The sequence below is a fragment of the Diceros bicornis genome, chromosome 16 (assembly GCF_020826845.1).
Source record: "Diceros bicornis minor isolate mBicDic1 chromosome 16, mDicBic1.mat.cur, whole genome shotgun sequence".
Lineage (NCBI taxonomy): Eukaryota > Metazoa > Chordata > Mammalia > Perissodactyla > Rhinocerotidae > Diceros > Diceros bicornis.
In genome coordinates, this window is record NC_080755.1 from 48,586,933 (window position 1) to 48,609,345 (window position 22,413).

At 38.8% G+C, this 22,413-nt stretch overlaps 1 protein-coding gene across 4 annotated transcripts in view; it reads left to right on the plus strand.

Moving 5' to 3' along the window:
* The window catches only part of WDR7 (WD repeat domain 7), a 359,360-nt gene extending 337,250 nt beyond the window's left edge, over window positions 1-22,110 (plus strand). For all 4 annotated transcript variants that reach the window (XM_058557197.1, XM_058557200.1, XM_058557199.1 and 1 more), the window contains 2 exons: window positions 13,139-13,243; window positions 19,243-22,110. In XM_058557197.1, coding sequence (XP_058413180.1) covers window positions 13,139-13,243; window positions 19,243-19,446 — 309 coding nt within the window. In that variant the 3' untranslated portion in view covers window positions 19,447-22,110. The remainder of the gene's footprint in view (window positions 1-13,138; window positions 13,244-19,242) is intronic.
* Window positions 22,111-22,413: the final 303 nt, after the last annotated feature.

The window sequence follows — 22,413 nt, forward strand, 5'->3', positions numbered from 1 at the left end:
GATATCAAATAGATATTCGTATAGAGTTTAATCTCAGTGATAGGATATTTAGTTTATTTTCATTTGCGTTTAAGTGAATTCTCTTTGACCAAACTATAGGGAATGCTTATTTAAATATGCATAGTATAATTATAATTAGTAGTAAAGTATCCAGTGTATCTTGCGTTGATTCTCGTTTATAAATCTAGTGAATCGTTGAAATTTATATCAGAACAAAATTCGTGATTGTGATCATTAATATGAGTTTTTATGAATCATTAATTGGGTTAAAATATTTTTCCTTTTATTTTTGGAAAGGACCTATATATCAAAGAGTATGCATACATGCAGACACACACACAAATACGTACACGTTCCATTTTAATTCCTTTTTGTTGTTCCTAATTTTTAATAGTACATCTTTTTTGTCTTTTTATAATTACATTCAGATGTCTTAAATATATTGTATAATGATGCCTCTAAAATATCAACATTTGTGGATAAATAATGAAATTTAAGCAAAGTTAAAATTAGAAAATTAGACTATCAGTTTTGTCAGTTAATTAGTATTGATAGCTTGGAATTATAAATTCAATTCTAATTTAAATATATATTTTTAATCCTAGAAATTTGACTTTTAGTCATTTATTTCGTGATCTGAGTTAAATAATTACTACTTGATAAAGGGTTATTATTTAGAAGATATAATAGTATCAAACTTCAAAGCAATTTTGTTAGGTATTAACTACAATGATCCATCACAAAATTCTCTATCTAAAAAGTGATTTGTACATTGGGAATGACTTTGAAATCTTTCACTTGAAAATATTAGCTAAAAACAGATTTCAAATCTACAATTTGTGACATGGATCTGGCTCTTTCCTTTCTGCTCACCCGTTACACTGGTAGTGTCCTCTGTCACTTCATCCTCATCCTTTAGGTCTTATCACTCCACCTCCTCTTCATGGGTTATCTGAACCCATTACACTCAGTCATGTAACAAGTATTTGTGGAGAGGCTGCTGTGCACCAGGAACAGTGCTGAGTGCAGGATCTGTGCCTTCAGCGTCTGTCTGTGTGCTGCTAACTCCCACATTAGTCTCTCCTTCCAGAAACCTTTTCCTGAGCTCCAAATTTATCTTTCTGACTTTCTGATGTATTTCTAACTACCTGCTCAAGTCCTCCACCTTCATGCCTGCTTGTCCCAAACTGTGCTCATTATTTCCCCAGATGACTTCCCACTTACCCCTTTCCCCGCTAAAAACATATTCTTTCTCTCATGCCTTCCCTGTCCAGGCATGACAGGGTTTGCCCTCTTTCCTGTCCATATCCAGTTCCTCATTCAACTCCTAATTTGTCTACTGCATTTGCATCCCAACCAGTCCTTTTTTTCTACTTCCTCTCTCCTCCTCTCTCTGCCAGAATTCTTTCTCAAAACTGGCCTGATCTGACCATTCTCCTATTTAAAAGCTAGAAAACTCCCTATTGACTATGAATTAAGTCCAAATTTCTTAGCACGAGAAGGTGGTTTATAGCCTGGCCAGAGCTACCTTTTTGCTTCATCTCCAAACCCTGCCTCTCCCCACCTCCCTCTGCCCCCTGGCACTTCCACTGGCCGAGTGACACAGGAATGCTTGCTGTTTCTTGGACTCCTGTCACATGTTTCCTCGCACACATCTATCTGCTTAGATCTAGGCCTTTCTCCTCTTGCCCTTGTGGCCAACTTCTGCTCATCCTTTAAAGCTCAACTCAAATACCACCTTCTGTCTGTACCTTGTTCTGACATCTCCTACCCCTGAATAGAAATTACTGCTTATTCATCTGTGTTTCGATGACACCTTATGCACATTCATATTATACCATTTATTACATTACACAATAGTTGCTCCCTATCAACCTTTCTCTCTCCCCTTCTAGATTCACTGGCAGGGGTCGTATCTCGTCTTTGTACTCTGATATCTGACACAGGGCCTAGAACATAATAAGCTCAATAAACATATTTTTTTTTTTTGGTGAGGAAGATTAGCCCTGAGCTAACATCTGCTGCCAATCCTCCTCTTTTTGCTGAGGAAGATTGGCCCTGGGCTAACATCTGTGCCCATCTTCCTCTACTTTATATGTGGGACGCCTGCTACAGCATGGCTTAATAAGCGGTGCATAGGTCCGCGCCCAGGATCTGAACCTGCAAACCCCGGGCTGCCAAAGCGGAGCATGTGAACTTAACCACTACACCACCGGGCCAGCCCCTCAATAAACATTTTTAAGTACACTTGTCCTAAAGATAATTAATCCCATGAGGTAGACAAGACAGATATTATCTTTATTTTACACATAAGAAATTGTGTCTCAGAAAATTTTTTCCATTCGTAAAACCAGCAAGGACAAATTTAATCCACTACATAAATGTGGGACAGTCTAAGAGTAAGTCAGAGGACTGACAAGTAGTGTCAGTGCTGTTTTGCCACAGTGATTGCTCTGGTATATTGCCAAATGCACTTGCTACGTGAAAAAAAGGTCTACATATATTACTATGTTATTTTATTCCTATTTAAATATTGAGAAAAATTTTGAATACTACATCAAAGTTAGGAGAGTGATTTTATATTTTTATAACTTGGCATTTCTTTTGGACCTTTTAATATAGAACATTAATTAGGTTATGTTCCAGACTAATTGATTTTCTGTTTTAGTAAGTTGAAGATGCATAATAAACCACACATAAAAGTGTAAAATTCCTGAATCTGTATTAGTAGATGTACGCTATCATTCTCCAAAATAAATATGAACCAAAAGATATGGTAACATATTCATTAATATATGTATGAATTTTAAAAATTTATGTAATGCCTTAATTTTCTTTAGCACTTTCAAGTGATTTCTCTTTTTGGAATGATGAAAATGTTAAATCCTTTTGAAGTGTGTTTTTGAAAAATATAAATTCTGTAGCTTTCGTGCAATCTTATGTAAGACGATTTTATGTCACTAAACCAGGGAGATGAGAGGTGAGGAAATGAGAACATGTGTGAAGGCCCTGTCCTACTCTAGCTGAAACCATCTTCTGTTACCCTTAACTCAGATCAGAGCCCACAAAACTGCGGAGTTCCGTCGGTTAAGATGGACATGTGTCTGCTGAAGGCCTGCTGTATAAGGGCCTATAATGTTTGAGAGGGTACAGAGACAGACAAGACCTTTCATGTTCCTGAGGCGCTCCAAGTGGAAGCAATAGGGATTTACTTTTGTGGCACAGTATTACCTTTAACAATATTTTCTCCTGTCTTCTTTGAAAACTTATATAACCATTTTATGTTGTCCAGTTCTTAGGAATCTCTTGAATACTTAACAACAGAATTTTCATAGTCCAAGAATACAAAGGCAAAACTTTGTTCGTTTTAAGACTTTTAGCGTGGGTTTGAATAGATTTATATTAGAAATACTTATAAAAAATATTTAGTTTTGGGTCTGCCCAAATCTAAAGAAAACATTTTCTGTAACTTTTTAAGCATATGCGAGTTATACTGTAATAAGTGTTTTATAACTATTTCATACCAGCACTGCGAACATTTGCTAACATTTATTCATTATCCTTTTATTTAAAACTGAACCACATTTCTCTAAATCACATTAGCATTCAGTGTTTTAGTATCCTTGAGTATAACTAATTTATTTAAATTTAATTATTTTTAAATATTGAATTATATGAAAAATGTTATGGTTTGAATTATATTTTTAGATTTTTTTTCTTATGTTAGCATTATTGAGCTTTAAGAGTCTCACTCAGAATACTAATATACTACTATCATTTTATTAGCCAAAACTTGGTGGTGTCATGTTTTAAAATAATTGGAAGTTTGTGATGTTTGGGATTTTTGGCAAAATCCAAACTATGACTCTACAAAATTGATCATTTCGATATGCAAAAAAAGGGTGTATCAATTGTGTATAATTTAATTGGGCATTTTATAATTACTTCATCCTGAAAATATTTGGTCTCATAAAGCAGGAAAGGGGTGTGTTGTGTGTGTGTGTCTGTGTATGTGTGTGTGTGTGTGTGCACGCGCGCGCGCACGCGCACACGCATGCGTGCAAACGCACGCATGTGTGTGGTCAGCTCCTGCTTATCTGCAGCCAGAAAGGGAGGAAGAAGGACTTAGACATTAATAGACAAGACTTATGGAAAATTTATTCTTTGAATCTGATAAAGTTCCTCAGTTGAATAGGAGGGGGGAAAACCTCCTAAAACTAGTACATATATTTAACAGAGGTTGCTGTTATGATGACTGTTACATTTTAAGATTGGAAAATTACGATAGTAAAACAGTCTTGAGCATTTCTGTTGATTCTTAGTATTCCTGGATAAAAGTACTGTGTGTGAATATGTGTGTGCACATGCGTGTTAATGTATAATCCTCCACAAAAGAAATTTAAAAAGCTATTGCTTCTGTCTTAAGGATTATAAATATGTAGATATTGAAAAGCTGTTTTAATTCATCAGTGTCAGTTAGTTTATCCTCAAATGACAGTTAAGTAACTTTCAGTAACTAAAATGGGCAATAAATACTGCAGCTGTTTTTAAGGAACAAAGAAAGTCTGTTGACTTGAGGCATTATATCTTATAATAAAACTTAAGATAGCTCAATTTATTATATTTATCCTTAAATCTATTTTCCATTAAGATGTTAAAATGATACCAAATCTACTCGTCTTTCACCCTGAATGTATATTCTTTCAATTAGATAGTGATAGAAAATAACTCAATTCATCGAATAGTTCCTATACTCTTTGGATTGGAAAATGCCACAACCAGTTGACGCTGTAACACAGAGTTGGCATAATGTGAATAAAAAGCATCACCTCAGCCCTCCATCAAGAAAAGAAATTATAGAGATAACCCATTCATCACCTCAGCCCTCCATCAAGAAAAGAAATTATAGAGATAACCCATTTTCAACCCTCAAATCTCTATTCAGAATCACTGTAGAACCGCCAAAGGGCAGCATGGAGTTTTCTGTGCTTACACTGCAGGAGTTAGTACAGCCAATAAGAAAAGCTGGGCTCTCTTCAGTCTAGAGAGCTTTAGGAGTATGTTTACCATCTACTTTCATTTGGGTCGATACTTTTACTTTCTGTATTTTGTGTGCCAAGTGAAAAAGAGCCAGGCTCCTAATTTTATAATGATCCTTTCCTCAAGAAGTGCTTCTTTTTGGTGCCTGTAGGTAGGTATTGCCTCTTTGGGGCACAGATGAGCTAATGGGAGGGTGAAAACTTTCAGGCACCCAGGACCAGGAGGGAGGCTGCTGATGAGAAAGATGGGGCCACCATCCTCCTCTGGCCTGGGTGTCTGGAGGAGCCGACACAGGCCATCCTCCTCCTTCCCAGGCAGTGAAGAAGGACAGGGCAGCTCCTAATCTTCAACCTCTGTTTTAAGAGGTTTAAACTGCTGGAGCTGGGTCAACGAAAAGAATTTTTCTTCATCTACTGCTGTTGCAGTGCGTCAGGGTACCCTGCCTCTCCCCATGTGTGTGGTGTATAGGACTGCTGGGGTGAGTGAGCTCCCTTGGGAGACTGGGCCTCCTCTGCCAGGAGTGCAGACTGTCATCCCTATCACAGGGGTGGCAGGGCAGGGGAGATTGTGATAGACCAGGACAGCACCAGGATGTGAGGGGAGATTGGACCAATCCAATGGACCTTCCTCTAGACTCCCCCTGTGTATGGAAGCCACCTCCAGGCCACGTGTGCTTGAGAGTCTAGGGGGTCTGTGAGACCTCCTGGTATTGAGGAGGACAGCGGGGCAGACACTTCCCCAGCAAGGCCCAGCTCCACCACAGCTCTTGCTCTCAAGCACCTGCTGCAGCTGCCTGGGCTGAGGCTTGCCCAGGCCCCGAGCACCACCGACATTGCTCAAAATCTTCGTTAGTGGGCATAGGAAAGCCATTTAGAGATATTGGTGTATAATGTGCATAAGTGCCAGTTATATGAAAATCAAGTGTATAGAAATTGGAGACTGGCTGTTTATAGTTTTCTTTTACCTGGTCTTCTGTGAGGCAACAGACTGTGGAGCCAACTTCCCAGATTCTAATCAAAACAAGTTACTCCACCTCTCTGTGCCTCAGTTTCCTCCTCTGTAAAGTCGGGGTTCTTATCTCACAGGGTTGATGTGTAAGGATTAAGACGTTTATGTAAAAGTATTTACAACATTACCTGGCATAGAGCACGTGCTACGAAAGTTTCTTCCCATGCTTTTGGATTCTCTATAGTGCCTAGCACAGCAATGCACACTTACATACCTTTTAGTATACAACTTTAAAATTTATTTGAAGGATGACAAAAGCTGTTTTCAGATGACCTTTGATAAATCAATTTTTTTTAAATTAAAGTTTGAAATTACATGATTCGTTTTTTTCAGTGACCACAATTATGAGACAAACTGTGGTCTTTAAGCACCCGAGTGATATGATGTAAGTGTTGAGAATTGGTAAGTTGGAGAAGTAGACAGAGAGAAATAGAATAGAAATAGAATAGGCTCAATGGGCAATAATTGAGTGGGAGTACATTTTTAAATGAAAATAATCTGCCAGAATGTAAAATTAGTACGAATGACTTTTAGAAAGTGCAGTAGCGGAGGGTTGAGAGCAGGGCCTGGTAATCTCTGTTTTTGTCAGTGGAGGCTTCTCAAAGGATTTTAGCACAACCAAGACCACCCATTGGACTCAGGCGTCCACACCCCCCTCTCCTAGAGATAGCTGGGAGTACTCTGAATGTCGGCCATCTGCATGCTGACAACGTGACCAGCTTGTACCAGCCGCGATTGCAGTTTTCTGATAAAATAAGCATATTGCTGGCCTCCCTGCACAGTGTTACATAAAACTCTAATGACATCCAGTGGCCTGTTCCAGTACTCAGTCTGGTTTGAAATTCCACATTTTGAGACATGGTTGAGTAAGGTGACGTTTAAGATATCATCCAACTCTAAGATGTCATGATTTGAAAGCTTGGAGAGAATTTAAGGAAAAGCCACAGAAATTATTAAAAAGTTGGAAAATGAGAGCTGAAAGGAGAAGTTATAGTCACCGAGATATTTTTTTTTAATCCTGAAAATGAAAAATAAATAAATAAAAAAGAGGCAAGTTGCTATAACAGTCTTCAAGTCTGTAAAAGGTTATGATGCCAAGATTGGTGACCAGGTGTTCTCCATCTCTACTGAGTACAGAACATAGCATTTTGGATTTAGATTTGATGTCAGGAAAAATTTCTTGACGGCACACATTGTTAAACACAGAAAAGGGTCCTCAGGGGAGGTTTTGGAACCTTCTCTAGAGATATTTGAAAACAGAATAGATTTTCTTCTGTCTGACCTGCTTTAAGGCAGCCCTGTCCACATACAGAAAAGAATGGGTGACCTTTCAATGTTCTTGACAACATCATATGGCCTTAAGAGCCCGTGCACAAAAAGGCTGCAGAAGGCTTAGTTCAGAGTGATAACTAAATTTTACTTGAGCCTTCTAATCACCCAGAGACGAGACTATTTTTTTTTAAATGGCATTATCATCTGCCTAAGTTATTTGTTGAATCTATAGTTTGTTTCCTTAAGCAAATGAACCATAAATATGTAATAAAATTTTCACAAATTGGTTGCTTCATAGAAAAGAAAGGGGGAGTTTTTTCCTTGAATGTGATTAATTCTTAACTTTTCAACTCTTTTGAAATGGCTCTTTTTTGATGAGTCTTTTCCTTGCCTAACAAACAAAGCTGTCAGTCAGAGCAATGTCGCTGTCTTCTCTGCCTTGAGCACTCACCTCCCTGCCAGTCAGCCATGAAGTCAGTGGCCTCCTGTATTGGGATGTCAGAAAGGCATGCAAATCAGACCCTGGTCCACCTTCTTTATCTGCCCTTTTCTGACTTGGGCTGCAAACTGTAAGAGACACCAATGTATGGTTAGTGCTTCAGGAACGGAGGTGAGCGTGCCCTGAACCTCACTTGGTGTTTGTTATTCTTAAGAGCACTCAGCACTAGGAAAATATAAGTATTTGTAGGTCTTTGGTGTTACCTCTCCTTTTCTTTTCAGGGCTCATCCTCACTTCCTAGGCACTCACTTCCCTGAATACCTGGCCCGTCTCCAACCTATTTCCTACCTCCATACACAGATGGGCACCTCATTCAGGCTCGCCCTCAAGTCAGGGCATCCGCCCTGCTTGTACCTCCTGAAAGCGTGTCTGTCCTGTTTGCTCTCTGCCAGAGCACATCTTAGGGACAATGCCTCAGCCAAAAGCATAATTGTGTTTTTAGAAATTTCAGAGACCATATACAGCCAGTTGGGGGCATATTTTCAGCTCAGCAGACATTTCAAGCACCCCTCAAATTGCAACTGCCTATCTTAATGGAAAACCAGCCATGCTGCTCCCCTAGAAGGCCTAGGACCAAGGCAGCCTTCTTCTCTCTCAGCCCCTGCAGACCTAGGGGCTGTGAAGTTTCAGTCCAAGTTCTTTTATTTTTCAGTTTATGTTAGTAAATGTTATACAAAATACAAGTCAGTACTTTATAAGTCTTTCCCTTGCGATGGTATTTATAACAGTAAAATTGTACCTACTTTTAGATGTCTTTTCTTCACACTTAGTTAAAAGTAGGAAAACATTTTGTTTGATTGGGTTTTTTTCTTCCCCTTTAAAAAAGTGATGAAACCTGCAAATAACTATAAACTGTTCTCTTTGATCTTGTTCAATCTCTGAAGTGAGTATAATAGAGTCCTACTTTTTGGTTTCAATTCTCAAACTTGTCATTTGGAAGCTGAATATCAAGAACTCCAGGAAGAGACAGATCATGTAAAGAGCAATTTTAAAGAGAATATTCTAGACAGTCATAGCTTCTGTTGCTGCTGACCAAAGCATTTCAGAAATCCATGTCTCTCTTTCTCTGTGCAACAGGGTTAATTAGACTTCTTTGCAGAGCACATTGAAAGTGCCTGTTAAAAACTGTTGGGGAAGTGCAGATGTGGCTCATTATTAATCCTGCCTCTCTCTTCCTTTTCTTTCATGAGAAGAAGAGAGAGGAGGTGTTTAACAATTCAGCACTCTGTCTCCTGCTCGGGATAATTGCTTGATTTCCTTTATTGTTCATAGCACTTCTTGAATTAGATTAATTTCTTTATATTTTATTTCTGTCTTTTCAAGACAGCAATTTCTTTGACTAAAAATATAAAAAGACATGATACTCATTCGCAGATAAAAAGTAGACCTAACCTCCTTTTTTTTTGAAACCTGTTGTTTTGGAAAGGGTTCTTTATAGCTGGCATTTGAGATCCCAACCATCAGGTTTGTCCCGTTGCAAAGCACTTAGGAGTCCGCAGTGATCCCCGCGCAGCTGCATCTCTAATGCCAGAATAGAGGTTCAAGTCAGTTCAGGTGGTGCCTGCACAGATCTGAGAAGTTCAGAGATTCTGAACAAAAGACAATGGCAACATTTCCATTACACTGAGAGCTGAAGCACCTCTTAGGCTGAGATTGTAATGAACCTACCAGATGTACCAAACCATTTAAAACAGCGAGCTTCCCTGAGCTACCGTGAGTGGTACTTGCTTTCTTGTAAGACAACAGGTCTGTCCATCAGCTGACACTGCAGTCAGTACTGGGTGGTTTTTTCCTAGGTTGCTTTAAAAGACAGCCCTGTGGGGCACCTAGCAGTTATGTACTGGGGGGGGGTGTGTGTGTGTGTGTTGATGTGTTCTGATCTAAAGTGTAGTCACTCTTTGTCCAAAACAGACTTTAAAGAAACTAACAAATTAAGCTCAGTATCTGACAGGACCTCAATAACAACAACAACAAAGGAAAACAGGACAATGGTTAGTGAAATGAATAGGAAGTATTTATTGCTAGACACATCGAATGAGTGTAAATTTAGTTCTTAGTTTCCAGACAGTAAAGCAAACACGTGTTAGATTATGTAATTATTGCTACATGATAAAAGAAAGCAACAAAATTTATCTAGAAAATTTTCCTGGCAGAAAATTCCAAGATGAACTTAATTCGCAGGCTCTCCTATTAGAGACACTAGGTAACATAATGAAGAGTGTCTTCAACTGACACAGAAGTATTTAAGTGGATGTTTGAAATATCGGCCCTCTATAAAAGATGAAGACATAGTACGAAATATTTCATGAAGACTTTTCTGAAGGAGCCTATGTGTCTGGTTTTCTGCCTTTACAACAGGGCTAACTTAGCTAGCCTCACAGAGAGGTACGTTAACAAGACCACTGGGTTGGTCCATCCTTTGGACCTGCTGGTTTGTAGCCAACTCACTGTTGCATTCTCTTATTGCATCTGAAACACATTCTGGTTGCTGATTAAGGAGGGATTCTGATCTGAAGGAGGCAGGCTTAATATTCTGTTTTGAGATTTAAGGGCCTAGTCTCCAGAAAGAGGATCAATCCATACCTGTACAGAGTTGGGCTTTGGGGGACTTCCAAGAAGGGCCAACTTTTCTTAGAGCAGCTTTTAGTCTGCTCACATTTTAGATGCATAGTGGGACCCCAGAGCATGGAAGAAACTATCTTGAATCAAATATGTTTAATGGAAGGGTTGAATTAAATGCCGCAAGGGACCAGGCTGGCAATAAGGAGCCAGGCGGTGATGTTAGGACACAGGCCCTCTTCTGTGTCAGGGCTGGGACTGCTGAAACGGAGAGCAAATGCCAGGCTGAAAGGGCCACCTCTGCTCAGCCCTGGCTGATGTTGCCACGTGCAAACGAAGGCCCGAGATTGCCAGAGGTTCCAGTTTTTCAGGGGAGCCTAGAAATCTTAATTTTACATGATATCTGATGAATTAGAATATGGGCTCAGAAAACATTTTTTAAAAACGTTTTGCAGGCCAAACCAAATACATCTACAATCTGGTTTCAGCTTAAGGGTCTTCAGGGTCTTTGTTATAAAGCAGAGCCTTACTAATCAACTATCTTAACCATAAAGTAGCCTCAGATTGGCTCAGTAGAATTTCAGATTTTTAGCAGAACTGAATCTTGATTTTAAAAACAATTAAAGATGCTTTCCCAATGAGCTCACTAAATTGATCTAGTAAGTGGGAATGGCCAGTTTTTCCCTTTTAATTGCTTAAGTTTTTTCCCCCACCTACAGTAATTTTCATTCTAGTATAGATGGTGTTAAGCTGGTTTCTTGGAATAGTTATTCAGCATGCTCACCTTGTTGCTTAATTTAGCACCACATTTGTAGGCTAGTACCGTGGATAGTTACTACATCTGTGTAGTAAAATGCCACAGTCTGAAGTCTGTTTCTGGACCGCCTAGTATGCTAGCTGATGCTGATTCCAGGATATATGATTAGGGCTGTTTATGTTTTAGTTTTTTTTAATTAAACTGTACTCAAATAATTGAATTAGGTGATTGTTTACATTTGGTCATTTTTTTCCCAGCTTTATTGAGATACAATTGACATATAACATTGTGTAAGTTTAAGGTATACAGTGTATTGATTTGATACACTTGTATGTTGCGAAATGATTACCACCATAGCATTAGCTAACACCTCCATCCCCTCACAATTACCATTTTTTTTGTGGTAAGAACATTTAAGATCTACTCTCTTAGCAACTTTCAGGTGTATATGTCTCGTCATCTTTAAGTAAAGAAGAGTAGCACAAATATTAATAGAATTTATTGAATTCTTATTATGTGCCATGCATTGTAGAGAGTGTTATATATATATTAACTCATTTAATCTTCACAAAGCTCTTTGAGGCAGGTATTATCAATATCATTATCATCATCATCATTCCTACTTTATGGACGTGAGTACTCTGAGGTTAAGTAACTTTAAGAACTTGCCCTGGGTCCTACAGTTAGTAAGTAGTGGAGGCCAAATGCAAACCAGGCAGGCTGACTCAGAGCAGTGTTCTCTGCCGGCCCAGAGCCCAGTTCTATACCAGTATAACATTTTTTCTCTGAGTGTTGGAAAACAGGCACTATTTTGGATCCCACAGTGCCTTGAAAGTCTAATGACAGGAAAGAACAAAATCCTAAGAGCATTGAGGAACGTGCTTGTATCCCCATCCCTCTCTCCTCCCTCCTTTCTCATTTTAATCACTGAGATGCGAATTATGAAGGGTCTTACTGAAATTTACAGTATGTATGGGGCTGAATCACATCATGAGCCTCATGCTCTCAGCGAGACTCAAGGTTCACACTTCTTCATCAAAAAGTAGCCTTCATCAAAAACAAACCTTCCTGGTATTGTCTGAGTTCAAGGAAACACATTTCCCCATTCCTTTCTCGACAAAGGGAGGAGACCAACCCACAGCTTGCAAGCCGGCTGCGTATTGGTTAATGTAGTAGAGGGATGGTTTTTAATAGTTGAGTGTAGGAACATTAATACAATATTATGCTAATTTGCTTAGTATCCCCATGTTGTTGATAACTATTAATATCATTAAACTTAAGTGTAATTTTTTATTAGTAAAGACCTTTTATCAAAGACCTAGTCTAAAATACAGCTTCCTTTTTTTTTTATTCATGGTTAAATCAATGATAGCTATTTGGCAAAGGCTCAAAATTATCCCTATTAACTTGTTTTTAATAGTATTTGATTTATATGTGGCTCAAACCTCCAACACATGTGTGTGTATATTTTTACTAATTGCAGCCATATGCATTTAAACACAGTGTTATTGGTGGGAAATGAAGCATAAAACATGAAAAATGTATGATATTTTGTTGCACTTAACAGTTTTTAACTCCTTCCAGAACAGGGGTGTTATGATGCAGCTTTGGTTGTTTTTCATTTCAAATGAGTGAGGTTCCTGGATAGATTGGTGATCGGTTTCTTACCTTCCTAATTAATTGTAAAATTCTTCCCTCTAATGGACGTAAATGAATTCACACATTGGTTTGCCCATTAATATGCTTTTCCTTTGGACTCATGCTGTCCTCCCAACTAGGAGACAGGTAGACTCCTCAGAACAAGATCAAAACCCCTGGATACATCAATGAGACAACTTTGGTTGCCTTTTCTATTTTTCTAACCTGACTTTGTAAATAAAATAAAGAATATAATGGTATCTAATATCCATGACATAACTTGTTCAACACTAAATGCCTTTGCGTGTGCACATGTAATAGTTCTGTGGAATGCATACAATTTATGACTCTGAATTTTATTTTAGACAATCCATGGACACAAGGGACCAATCACTGCAGTGGCCTTTGCTCCTGATGGACGATATCTTGCCACCTACTCAAACACTGACAGCCACATTTCTTTCTGGCAGGTAAGCATAGATGCTACAGGGTTTTGAAGTATACCGCATGATCTGCTTTTGCTAGGAAAAGCTTCCTGTGGAGCCTACCCTCCAGCCCTCTCTCCTGCCCTCCCTCCCTTCTTTCAACAAATATCAAGTATTTATTGCTTGCCGATTATGTGCCAGATGCTAGCATGCAGGGTACACTGAGGATACAATTAGCAATCTGGGAAGAGGGGGGCTTTCAGGTCTGAGGGAGACACAGGTAAATAAGTCAGCAATTACAGTACAGAGAGGAGCCTGAGAATAACATTGTCGACAGCTTCGCAGAGGAAGTGACATCTGAGCTGAGACAGGATGATGCTGAGGAAGGCCCCAGTGTTAAGGATAGGGAGGAGTGGGTGTTTAGAGAGAGGGAGCGGCTGTTCAGAGGTAAGCAAGGGCATGGTGTGCTGAGGGCCTGGCCTGAAAGGAACTGGGAATTGGGGGAAGCACAGCCCAGACTGTTAATTTACACAAGACATTCAGACAATTCTAACTGGGCATAGGACATAGGGAAAAAAGGCAGCCTCCTATTAACTTCATGTTCGGTGTTATATAATCTCATTTTTGTTTGCATTCAGGATTTTCCACATAATACTCTTCATTCCCAAGCTATCAAAACATTTTTAAAAATCTGAGTATCATTGACTGGCCGTTCATGAGAATGTCTATGTTTAATTCTGATGAAAATGAGTATTAACTTTGAGCACCTAATTTTTACACTAGAACTTGTTTCATCTTCAGTGATTAATCTCCAGCCCATCTTCTTTTTAGTTACCTTACTCCTGATAATTACAAAAAAATTAAACATTACCAGCTCCTCCCCCCAAAAAAAGGTTAATTTAAAATTCTTTTGTTACCTTTACTTTCCTTAGGATGCAAGTATGTTTTATGAGATTCAGTTTATTGCTTTGAAAGCTAAAAAAACAAAAGTTTAAACAAGACTTCAGCACAGCTTGATGCTGGTTTTTAAAAAATCAATAGCTAATAAAATGTAAAACAGATACAATAAATTGCTTAATTAACAACATGCTATTAAAGCATGACAATTTCCAAATCTGTCACAGACTTTTTCTGCCCTTCATCTAATTTAGTTTTCCAGTTTATTTTCTCATTATCCTTTCTTCCAGAGTATATCTCCAGCATCTTAATTAGCTCAGATTAAACTCTTTTCCTTAGAGATCTCACCAAGTCTTCACTTTTCCCGGTGGGTAACCATAGGAGTTAGATTTTCTACTACTGAAATCCCACAGCGAGTCCATTAGGTGGCCATAAACTGGACTCTTGCAGGAATGGTTCTTTAAAGAGTCCCCTTACCAGCTGTTTTTTCTGCTCGTGCCTAACACAGTGGTCTCTGTTACACCTACTATACTTTGATACAGATTTTTCCCTATTTCCTGTTCGCTTGAAATTCCAGAGGAGTGTCATGTGAAGCTCCATTCATTCAACATATATTTGATGTCAAACTGCTAGGTGCTGGCCTTCGCTCCAGGGAGACGGAGTCAGCACGTGGGGGGTCCCTGCTTTCAGGGAGCTTGTGTTCTATCCACGTTTTCTTCTTTGGTATAAACAAAAACAAGACTCTTTTTCTTTCAACTTCTTTCCTGCTAAGAAAATGTAATTCATTATGTAAAGGAATACCTCCTAAATTAGCCAGATTTGAAACTGGACGGTATTTTCCTGAATTTCTAAGTGGTAAGCCTTTTTCCCCTAATCTACATCTGCAAGGTTCTGTTTGGATATGTTCATCCTTTCCTTGAATATTTTTCTATTTTTATCAGAGTTTCTGGCCAGCTCATTGGTAGGATTATGGTTAGTATCTTTCTAACCCAGAGATCAAGGTCATTCATTAGATGATATCTTTTTGAGATGCCTTTTTTTTATCTTCCAGTTCTCTCAGGCTCCTGCTGTTGTCTCTGGGCTCTGCCAAGCACACTTACACCCATGGCCTGTACGTGTGCCTTTGCACACAGTGGAGCCACAGCACGTTCCCTTAGTCCACACGCTCTTCTTCTCCAGGGGCTGCCTTGTGTCATTTGCACGTGTGGGTGTTCAGGGGTCAGAACACCAAAGCAACTCAGGCAACATCCAAGTCTTTCCTGCCTCTAAACCCAATGTCAGAATTTAAGATGCAGCCCATTTCTTACCTGCTTCAGTTATTCTCAGCTTGGTCTTGAAATTTACATGGAAGGCACAGAAACATCATTTCAGCTTTATCAAGAAAATATAGTAAGACCTCTTCCAGAAGTGTAGTAGGTTTTTATTTGCAATAAAGAGAGTCCAAAAAGCAGTGTTGGATCTACTGCTGCTCTCCCCAAATGGACTTTGCTGATTTATTTAGATACATTTTGTTTAGTTCTAATGATGTATGATAATACTTTTATATTATTCCAGTAAATGTACTGTAATATATTTTGAAAACTTAATGAAGTCTTATTAATACAGAACCTTACAAAAGCTATCAGCTATTAAAATCTGTGCTGAGAAATGAGTGTTAATGAGAAATATTGGTTGAATAATTACTCAAGTGAGACTTAGTAAAAGGTTTGTGTGCAGCATTACTTACACTGAGAATAGCATTAAAACACTTTCTGTTTTGATGAATTACATCTGTTTCTATGTGTTCAGAAAATAATCTTCACAGAACTGGTTTTGTGAAGCATTATTTTTAAAGGGAAGGGAAAAGCCATAGTTGCATTTTAGTTAGTTTATATACTCAGCTGTTGAATGATGTAATTGGCAATCTTTCAAGCCCTTTGAGTCTCCAACAATGTATTCCTACAATTTGAATATTTCACTTCAATGTATCCATTGGTATTTGAGCAAGGGGAGTTTAATAATGAAATACTCCCGTAATTCTCTCACCTAGATTTTACCGTTACCCTCCAAGTGTCCTCTTTCAGAAATGCTAATAATAAATTAGATGGATATTAGTTTGCTTTATTTTTATTTATTCCATTATACAATAGAATACTATTCAGCCATTTAAAAAGGATGATGTAAATCTAAATTGTTAACATAAAAAGATTGCCCTCAACATTGTGTCAAATGAAAAAAGCAGATTGTGAAACTGCCTTTTAATATGAGCCTGTTGATGTAAAATTCCTTAAAACTGCCTCTCCTTATGTATATATATACTTGGAGGTCTGGAAAAATGCTTACCGAAATGTTAGTGATTGGCTCTGGGAAGTGAGATTTGGGGATTTTTGCTTTCTTTTCTATATTCCTCGTTATTGAGTTTGCCACAATGAGTATTTATTATCTTTGTAATCAAGAAAAAAATTAATGTTACCAAATATTATAATTCCAGCTAGGTTTCATTCATTTAAGACTCAAATTGCCCTTACTTTAGCATAGTTTATAGCCAGTCACTGGTTAAGAAAACATTGAATGACAAAATGATTGTTTTGGTGAGTGTTCTTTGAGCATGTTGGAAAAATTAATCCTCACCCTTACTACTTCAGATTCATCTCTAATTTGAAGAGGTGTTAGGGAAAAGATGGTCTGAGAAGCAACAAATTATAGTTAATACGACGGTCTTCATCATTCCATCTGTATGCAACTTTAATAGTTATGTACCGTATACAATTTCACATAGCCCTGTTCTGAGGCAGGAAGACTGACCCTACCAAAGGCATTTATCAATCAGTTTATCAAATGATTTATCAGTCATTGGAGGGGTGGCTCAGCTTGTAAGGGGAACCCAGCTATAATAATGGACTTTTTGAAATCTCTCCATCTGTAGCATATTCCTTTCTGTCCCCCTTCAGCCCTCAACCCATTTCTTGTACATGGCTAAATTCGAAGGAAAGAATTAACAATAAGGAAGTGTCTGAACATATTGGATACCCCTAGCAATTTGAGCCCGCAGAAATCAAGCTTCATACATATTTTCTTAGAAAATCCATAGAGAATGAAAAATACTTTGTAGTTACTTATCAACTGACAAATTAGATTTTTTAAATGCACAGTATGCCTGTTGATGCCAGTTAATTTTAACCAGCAATTTTCTGGATCATTTGGATCTGTGCTGTAAGAGGACTGAATTATTAGGTACTGTTACTTTTTTTTTTTTTTTGTGAGGAGATCAGCCCTGTGCTAACATCTGCCAATCCTCCTCTTTTTTTGCTGAGGAAGACTGGCCCTGGGCTAACATCTGTGCCCATCTTCCTCCACTTTATATGGGACGCCGCCACAGCATGGCTTGACAAGCGGTGCATCGGTGCGCGCCCAGGATCCGAACCGGCGAACCCTGGGCCGCCGCAGCGGAGCGCACGCACTTAACCGCTTGCGCCACCGGGCGACCCCCCTGTACTGTTACTTTTTGTACGAGAGAACTATCAAATCAAGCTCACCAGTATTATTTATATTTAAACTATTTGGGAATCTCCAGAAAGCAATAAGGCATTGATTTTTATCTTTTAGTTTCTGGAAAAAGGAAGGAAAGAAACAAGGCAAGAGGCTTTTGGAGGATGACAGTACGGTACTGCCTGGCTTTAAATGTTAACTGAACTTGAACAGAAAGAGTTAATGATAACCATACATTTGGTTTTAAAATGTGACCTCGTACACTAGTGATTTTTTTTCACCTCTGTGTTGTGTTCGGCACTATTATTAATGCAGGAAAATCAGTAACATTAGTCATCTTAAAAGGGTTATTACTCAAGATGATTTAAATTGTGAAAATGTCAGTGGAGCCTGCATGCATCCTGCTAGAGATGCTATGATTTACGCCCTCTGACACCATCCTGCTGCTGAGAAGAGCCAGAAAAAGGAATGGCTTATATTTTGCACTGATCCAAATGCAGAGCATGATATCAGCAATACCACATCTTAAATGTCCTAGGATTTGCCAAGGTTTCATGTGTCAACCATTTGGATACATTGGATCATAATCTGCATGCTTCACACAAATCCCGAGAATCTTACACATTTAGATGAAGATATTACAGGGGAGGAGAATTGGAAATGAAAATTAGCGCAAAGAAAAATATTATTTCCAAGACCTCTTTCTTGATTTTCAGTATCCTTTCCATATGATTTGTAATAGCACAAAAGACGTATATTGAAAAAATGCAAAGTAATATTTAGAATCGAAAGGAGTCTTCAGACTCCGTCGCTCAGCTAACAGTTCAGCGAGATAACTGCCAGAAGGTATTTAGCTCTTTGACCTGAACACGTAGTTCTTCATGAGCCATAATTTCCATGTTGTTTTTCATTTATGTGAATGGATTAAGAGAACTTAAAATTCAAATCAAATTCAGAAAAGCCACCAAAAAGCAGAAATCCCCGGCTGATGAAAACGTCTTGTGGATAAAGTGCTGAAGTGTGTTGTCTTTAGCATGGCAGCAAGCAGTTTGAGATGCAGGCTGAGTTTGGTCTTTCCCTTCAAAATAAACCAGAGCTTTCCAGAGACTGAATTTTTTAAAAAGCAGGTGAGGAGGGAGGCAGTTGGTCAATGGAGATGGGGAGGGTGTTGAGTTTTGATTTTTGGCCCAGTAACCTGTCACTCTGTCTACTGCTTAACTTTGCCTCGTTTTCTTGAACTAACTGTAAGTCCCAAAACTTGTCTTCATGGACTCATCCTTCAGGGGTACAGTTAGCACTGTTGTTCAAGAACAGAAAGGGCTGCAGTTTGAAATACCCACAATTTCCAAATATTATCTGGTTGAACCATTTTATTAACGTGTATGATTCAGCTCCCTTCTTAAAGATTGATGGACTTTCCTGCTGTCAAGTTCTAGCCACAAAGTGAAATTTGTGGATTTCACTGGATTTAAGCATTTACTGTAACAGCATCAGAACAATTTCAAATACACTGTAAGGAACGCTTTAGAAGTTAAGAATAAACTCTCAGATGAACGTGAATAAGCATTGTGGAGGAGAAAATGACCAGAAGTGTGTGTCACTTGAACCACTCTGTGATAGGGAAAAAGAAAGGATTCTTTAAATGACACGTGTGCTCTCATGTCCCTGTGTGCCTGCAGATGAATACCTCACTGTTGGGAAGCATTGGCATGCTGAACTCGGCACCTCAGCTGCGCTGTATTAAAACCTACCAGGTGCCCCCCGTGCAGCCGGCTTCCCCCGGCTCCCACAATGCCCTCAGACTGGCCCGGCTCATCTGGACTTCCAACCGCAACGTCATCCTGATGGCCCACGACGGGAAGGAGCACCGCTTCATGGTCTAGTGCTAGTGTCTGCTGCCCTGACTGCTTCTTAGTTCTTTCAGCCCTCTAGGCTGAGACTCCTCTGTCCTTGCTCACACTGGGTCGTTCCACAGTGCCTGCCCACACCAGTGTCGTTCAGGGGCGCAGCCGGGTCTGTGTCACTTCTGCATGGTTCTCGGGGGGCAGACCCCTGCTCATGCCACCTATTGATTCAGAGGCATGCACACATCGCTCTGCAGGATGTGGCTGTTCTGTCACTAGGTCGTTTTTCCCTGCTGGAGAGGGAGGGGAAGCCAGCGGTCCTGGGAATGCTCCTGTTGCTTGGTTCACCAGGACCCTGAAAATCAATAAACACTGTGATTGCACTCCCAGCCCAGATCAGCATTTTCTTTGAGCTAAACCCCACCTCTGAAGTGCTGCTTGAACCTGGTTGTTTTGACATTGGGCTTTGAGGTATTGTGGCAGTCCTAATTATCAAAATTATTTTCCTTTGATTTCCTAAAACATACTATTGTTTACCAAAAAGATTTTCTGTTTACTTGGGTTTTGTCTTCTGGTAATTGCTGGGAAACTACTCAATCCAATTTCCTAGGGTTTAGCCACTACCTTCTTTATTAACACCTAACCAATTTGAAATTAGTATTTGAGAAATATAAAAAAAAGAATTTTCTTCATGGAGAATACAGTTTCCCAGACACCTAACCTTCTAAAATGCTCATATCCTGCTTAAATGATAGTGTATTTAGTAGTTTAAAATAAAAATCATTACTACTTATGAACTAGTTAATATAATTATCCAGCCACTATAACTAATCTCTTAAATGGCCTTTTGTAATGAAAAACCAAGTTTGAAATTATAGCATCTACCTAAAAAGAAAACTCTTGTGTCTATTGCTACAGATCTTTTTAAGAAAGTGTTTACCCCTTCCTTCCAGAAACTTTATAGACCTGTAGTCCCCCTGTGTACGACCCCTATCAGTATCATGTAATAGTTACAATTCCCCCCTCAAACTACTACTGATCAACTAAAGAAAAACTAAAACTAAGGCAGCATTTCTATTAAACAAGTATCCTAGAAAATTAGTAACTATGGCACAAGCATCCAGGAGTATATATAAAAATGTGAGGGCTCTCAGTCAATCTGAGCAAACATTGCAATGTGGGTATTCACTACGCTTTGAAGTAAGCTTTAACTAGGTTGCTTTCCTCTCCTTTCATCAAATGATGCTGGTTCTTGGTCATAGTAATGGAAAAAATTCATAAAACAATATTTTGTAAAAATGGCTTCTAACAAACCTTGATCTGTATATAGTTGGGGATTTGATTGGTTGGTTGGTTGGTGGATTGTTGATTGGTTGGTTACTTGGGCAAAAATGGTTTATTAAATGCAAAAATAGAAAATGATTTATTAAATTCGGAGAAATTATGTGAAGTTTACAGAGGAACAAAAATGATAACGGGAGCGTTTAATCTAAAAAGCATGGATTGTCAGAGTTTACGTAATATACAAAAAAGTAGGCTCACAGTCCAGGAACAAATACATCTGTTATTTTATTGAAACAGATCTATAAAGAACATGTTAAGAAATTAAGAGCACTAGAACGTCTCTCTGGTATTGGTGTGAAGTATGTTATTCCATTGATGGCAAACCTGTACTATTCCTTGGTTGTAGACTTTGGGTGTTCTTTCAAAAGTGAATTTATGCCACATGCATGTACATTGTATTTATAAAGATTATATATATAGTTTCCAAGGAAGAAACAAAGAACTATACAGTGTTGACTTTGTTTGGTGAACGTGCTGTTGTGTTTGATGTAGATAGAGAAACCTGAGGTAAACAAAAGGTGTGCTTGGTTTTTCCAGTGGGCTCCCAAGTCTTCTGGATACCCAGCACATGTTTACTTTGTGAACTTAAATGGGAACTAATTTATTCTAGACTACAGGCTCTTTTGGAATGATGAAGTAAAAGTAGACCTTAGAGATTTTTTTAAACAAAATATTCACTGCGTCAGGAGGAAGGTATGAGACCAGTAGGCAGGCCACCACGAGTGCACAGACGGCGCACACCATGGAGACTTAGAACAAAGCTGTGAGGGCTGGAGGAGCAAAACCCCTGGGCAATGGGCATGGGCCAGCCTGTCACACATTCTGTCTGCATAGACAGCCAAAATTATTGGCCAGTAGAATATTAACGATTGTAAAACTCTGGAGTGGATGATATTTGATGGTTAGACGGACATCTCTAACTGCTAGACTAATATTTGCATTCTTGTTAACACACATCTCTCCTTGGCTATTTTGACAACCACAGTCCCAAACTTCATCACAGCTTAGATTTCTCTGCACTGAGGTAAACTTTGTATTCTCATCCCAATGTACGCTTTTAGTATTTTATTGACTTCGTTGGTAGTGTATTTGGACCTGTCCTTCTAAATGTAGAGACATATGTGGCTTTATTGGTAATTTATAAGCAAAAGATGACATAACGTGACACCTGTATGAAAATGTAATGATTGAACTCCGTACACAGCAAGTGAATTAAAATGTCTGCCTCTCAAAACATTTCTTGATGACTTCACTTAATAGATTCTGTATATGCTGAATGTCCTTGTGTACATATGTGTGTTAAATAAAACTGAATTGTACTGAAGATTGTTTTTCTCATTAAAAACATTGTTCACTCTTCTTAAACATTCTCAATTGAATTCCATATGCTTTCTCCCCCCACCTCTCTTTGGGACCAAATTAAGCCTTCTATTTCTGTCTAATTATTCATTTCCCTGGAGAGCTGGCTGCAGGAAAGTCAGACTTGTTCACAAAGGACAGTAGAGCTGTAGAGAAGGAGGTCCCTTTCCCACACAGCCTAAGTGTGAGAGAACCAGAGAAACACGCCTGCCAGAAACTCAACAGCACTCTCTGTGGTTTGGGCAAGGGAATTGCATGCATGTTGCTTTATCTCCATCCTGAGTTGCTCTTAAATAGATTGTT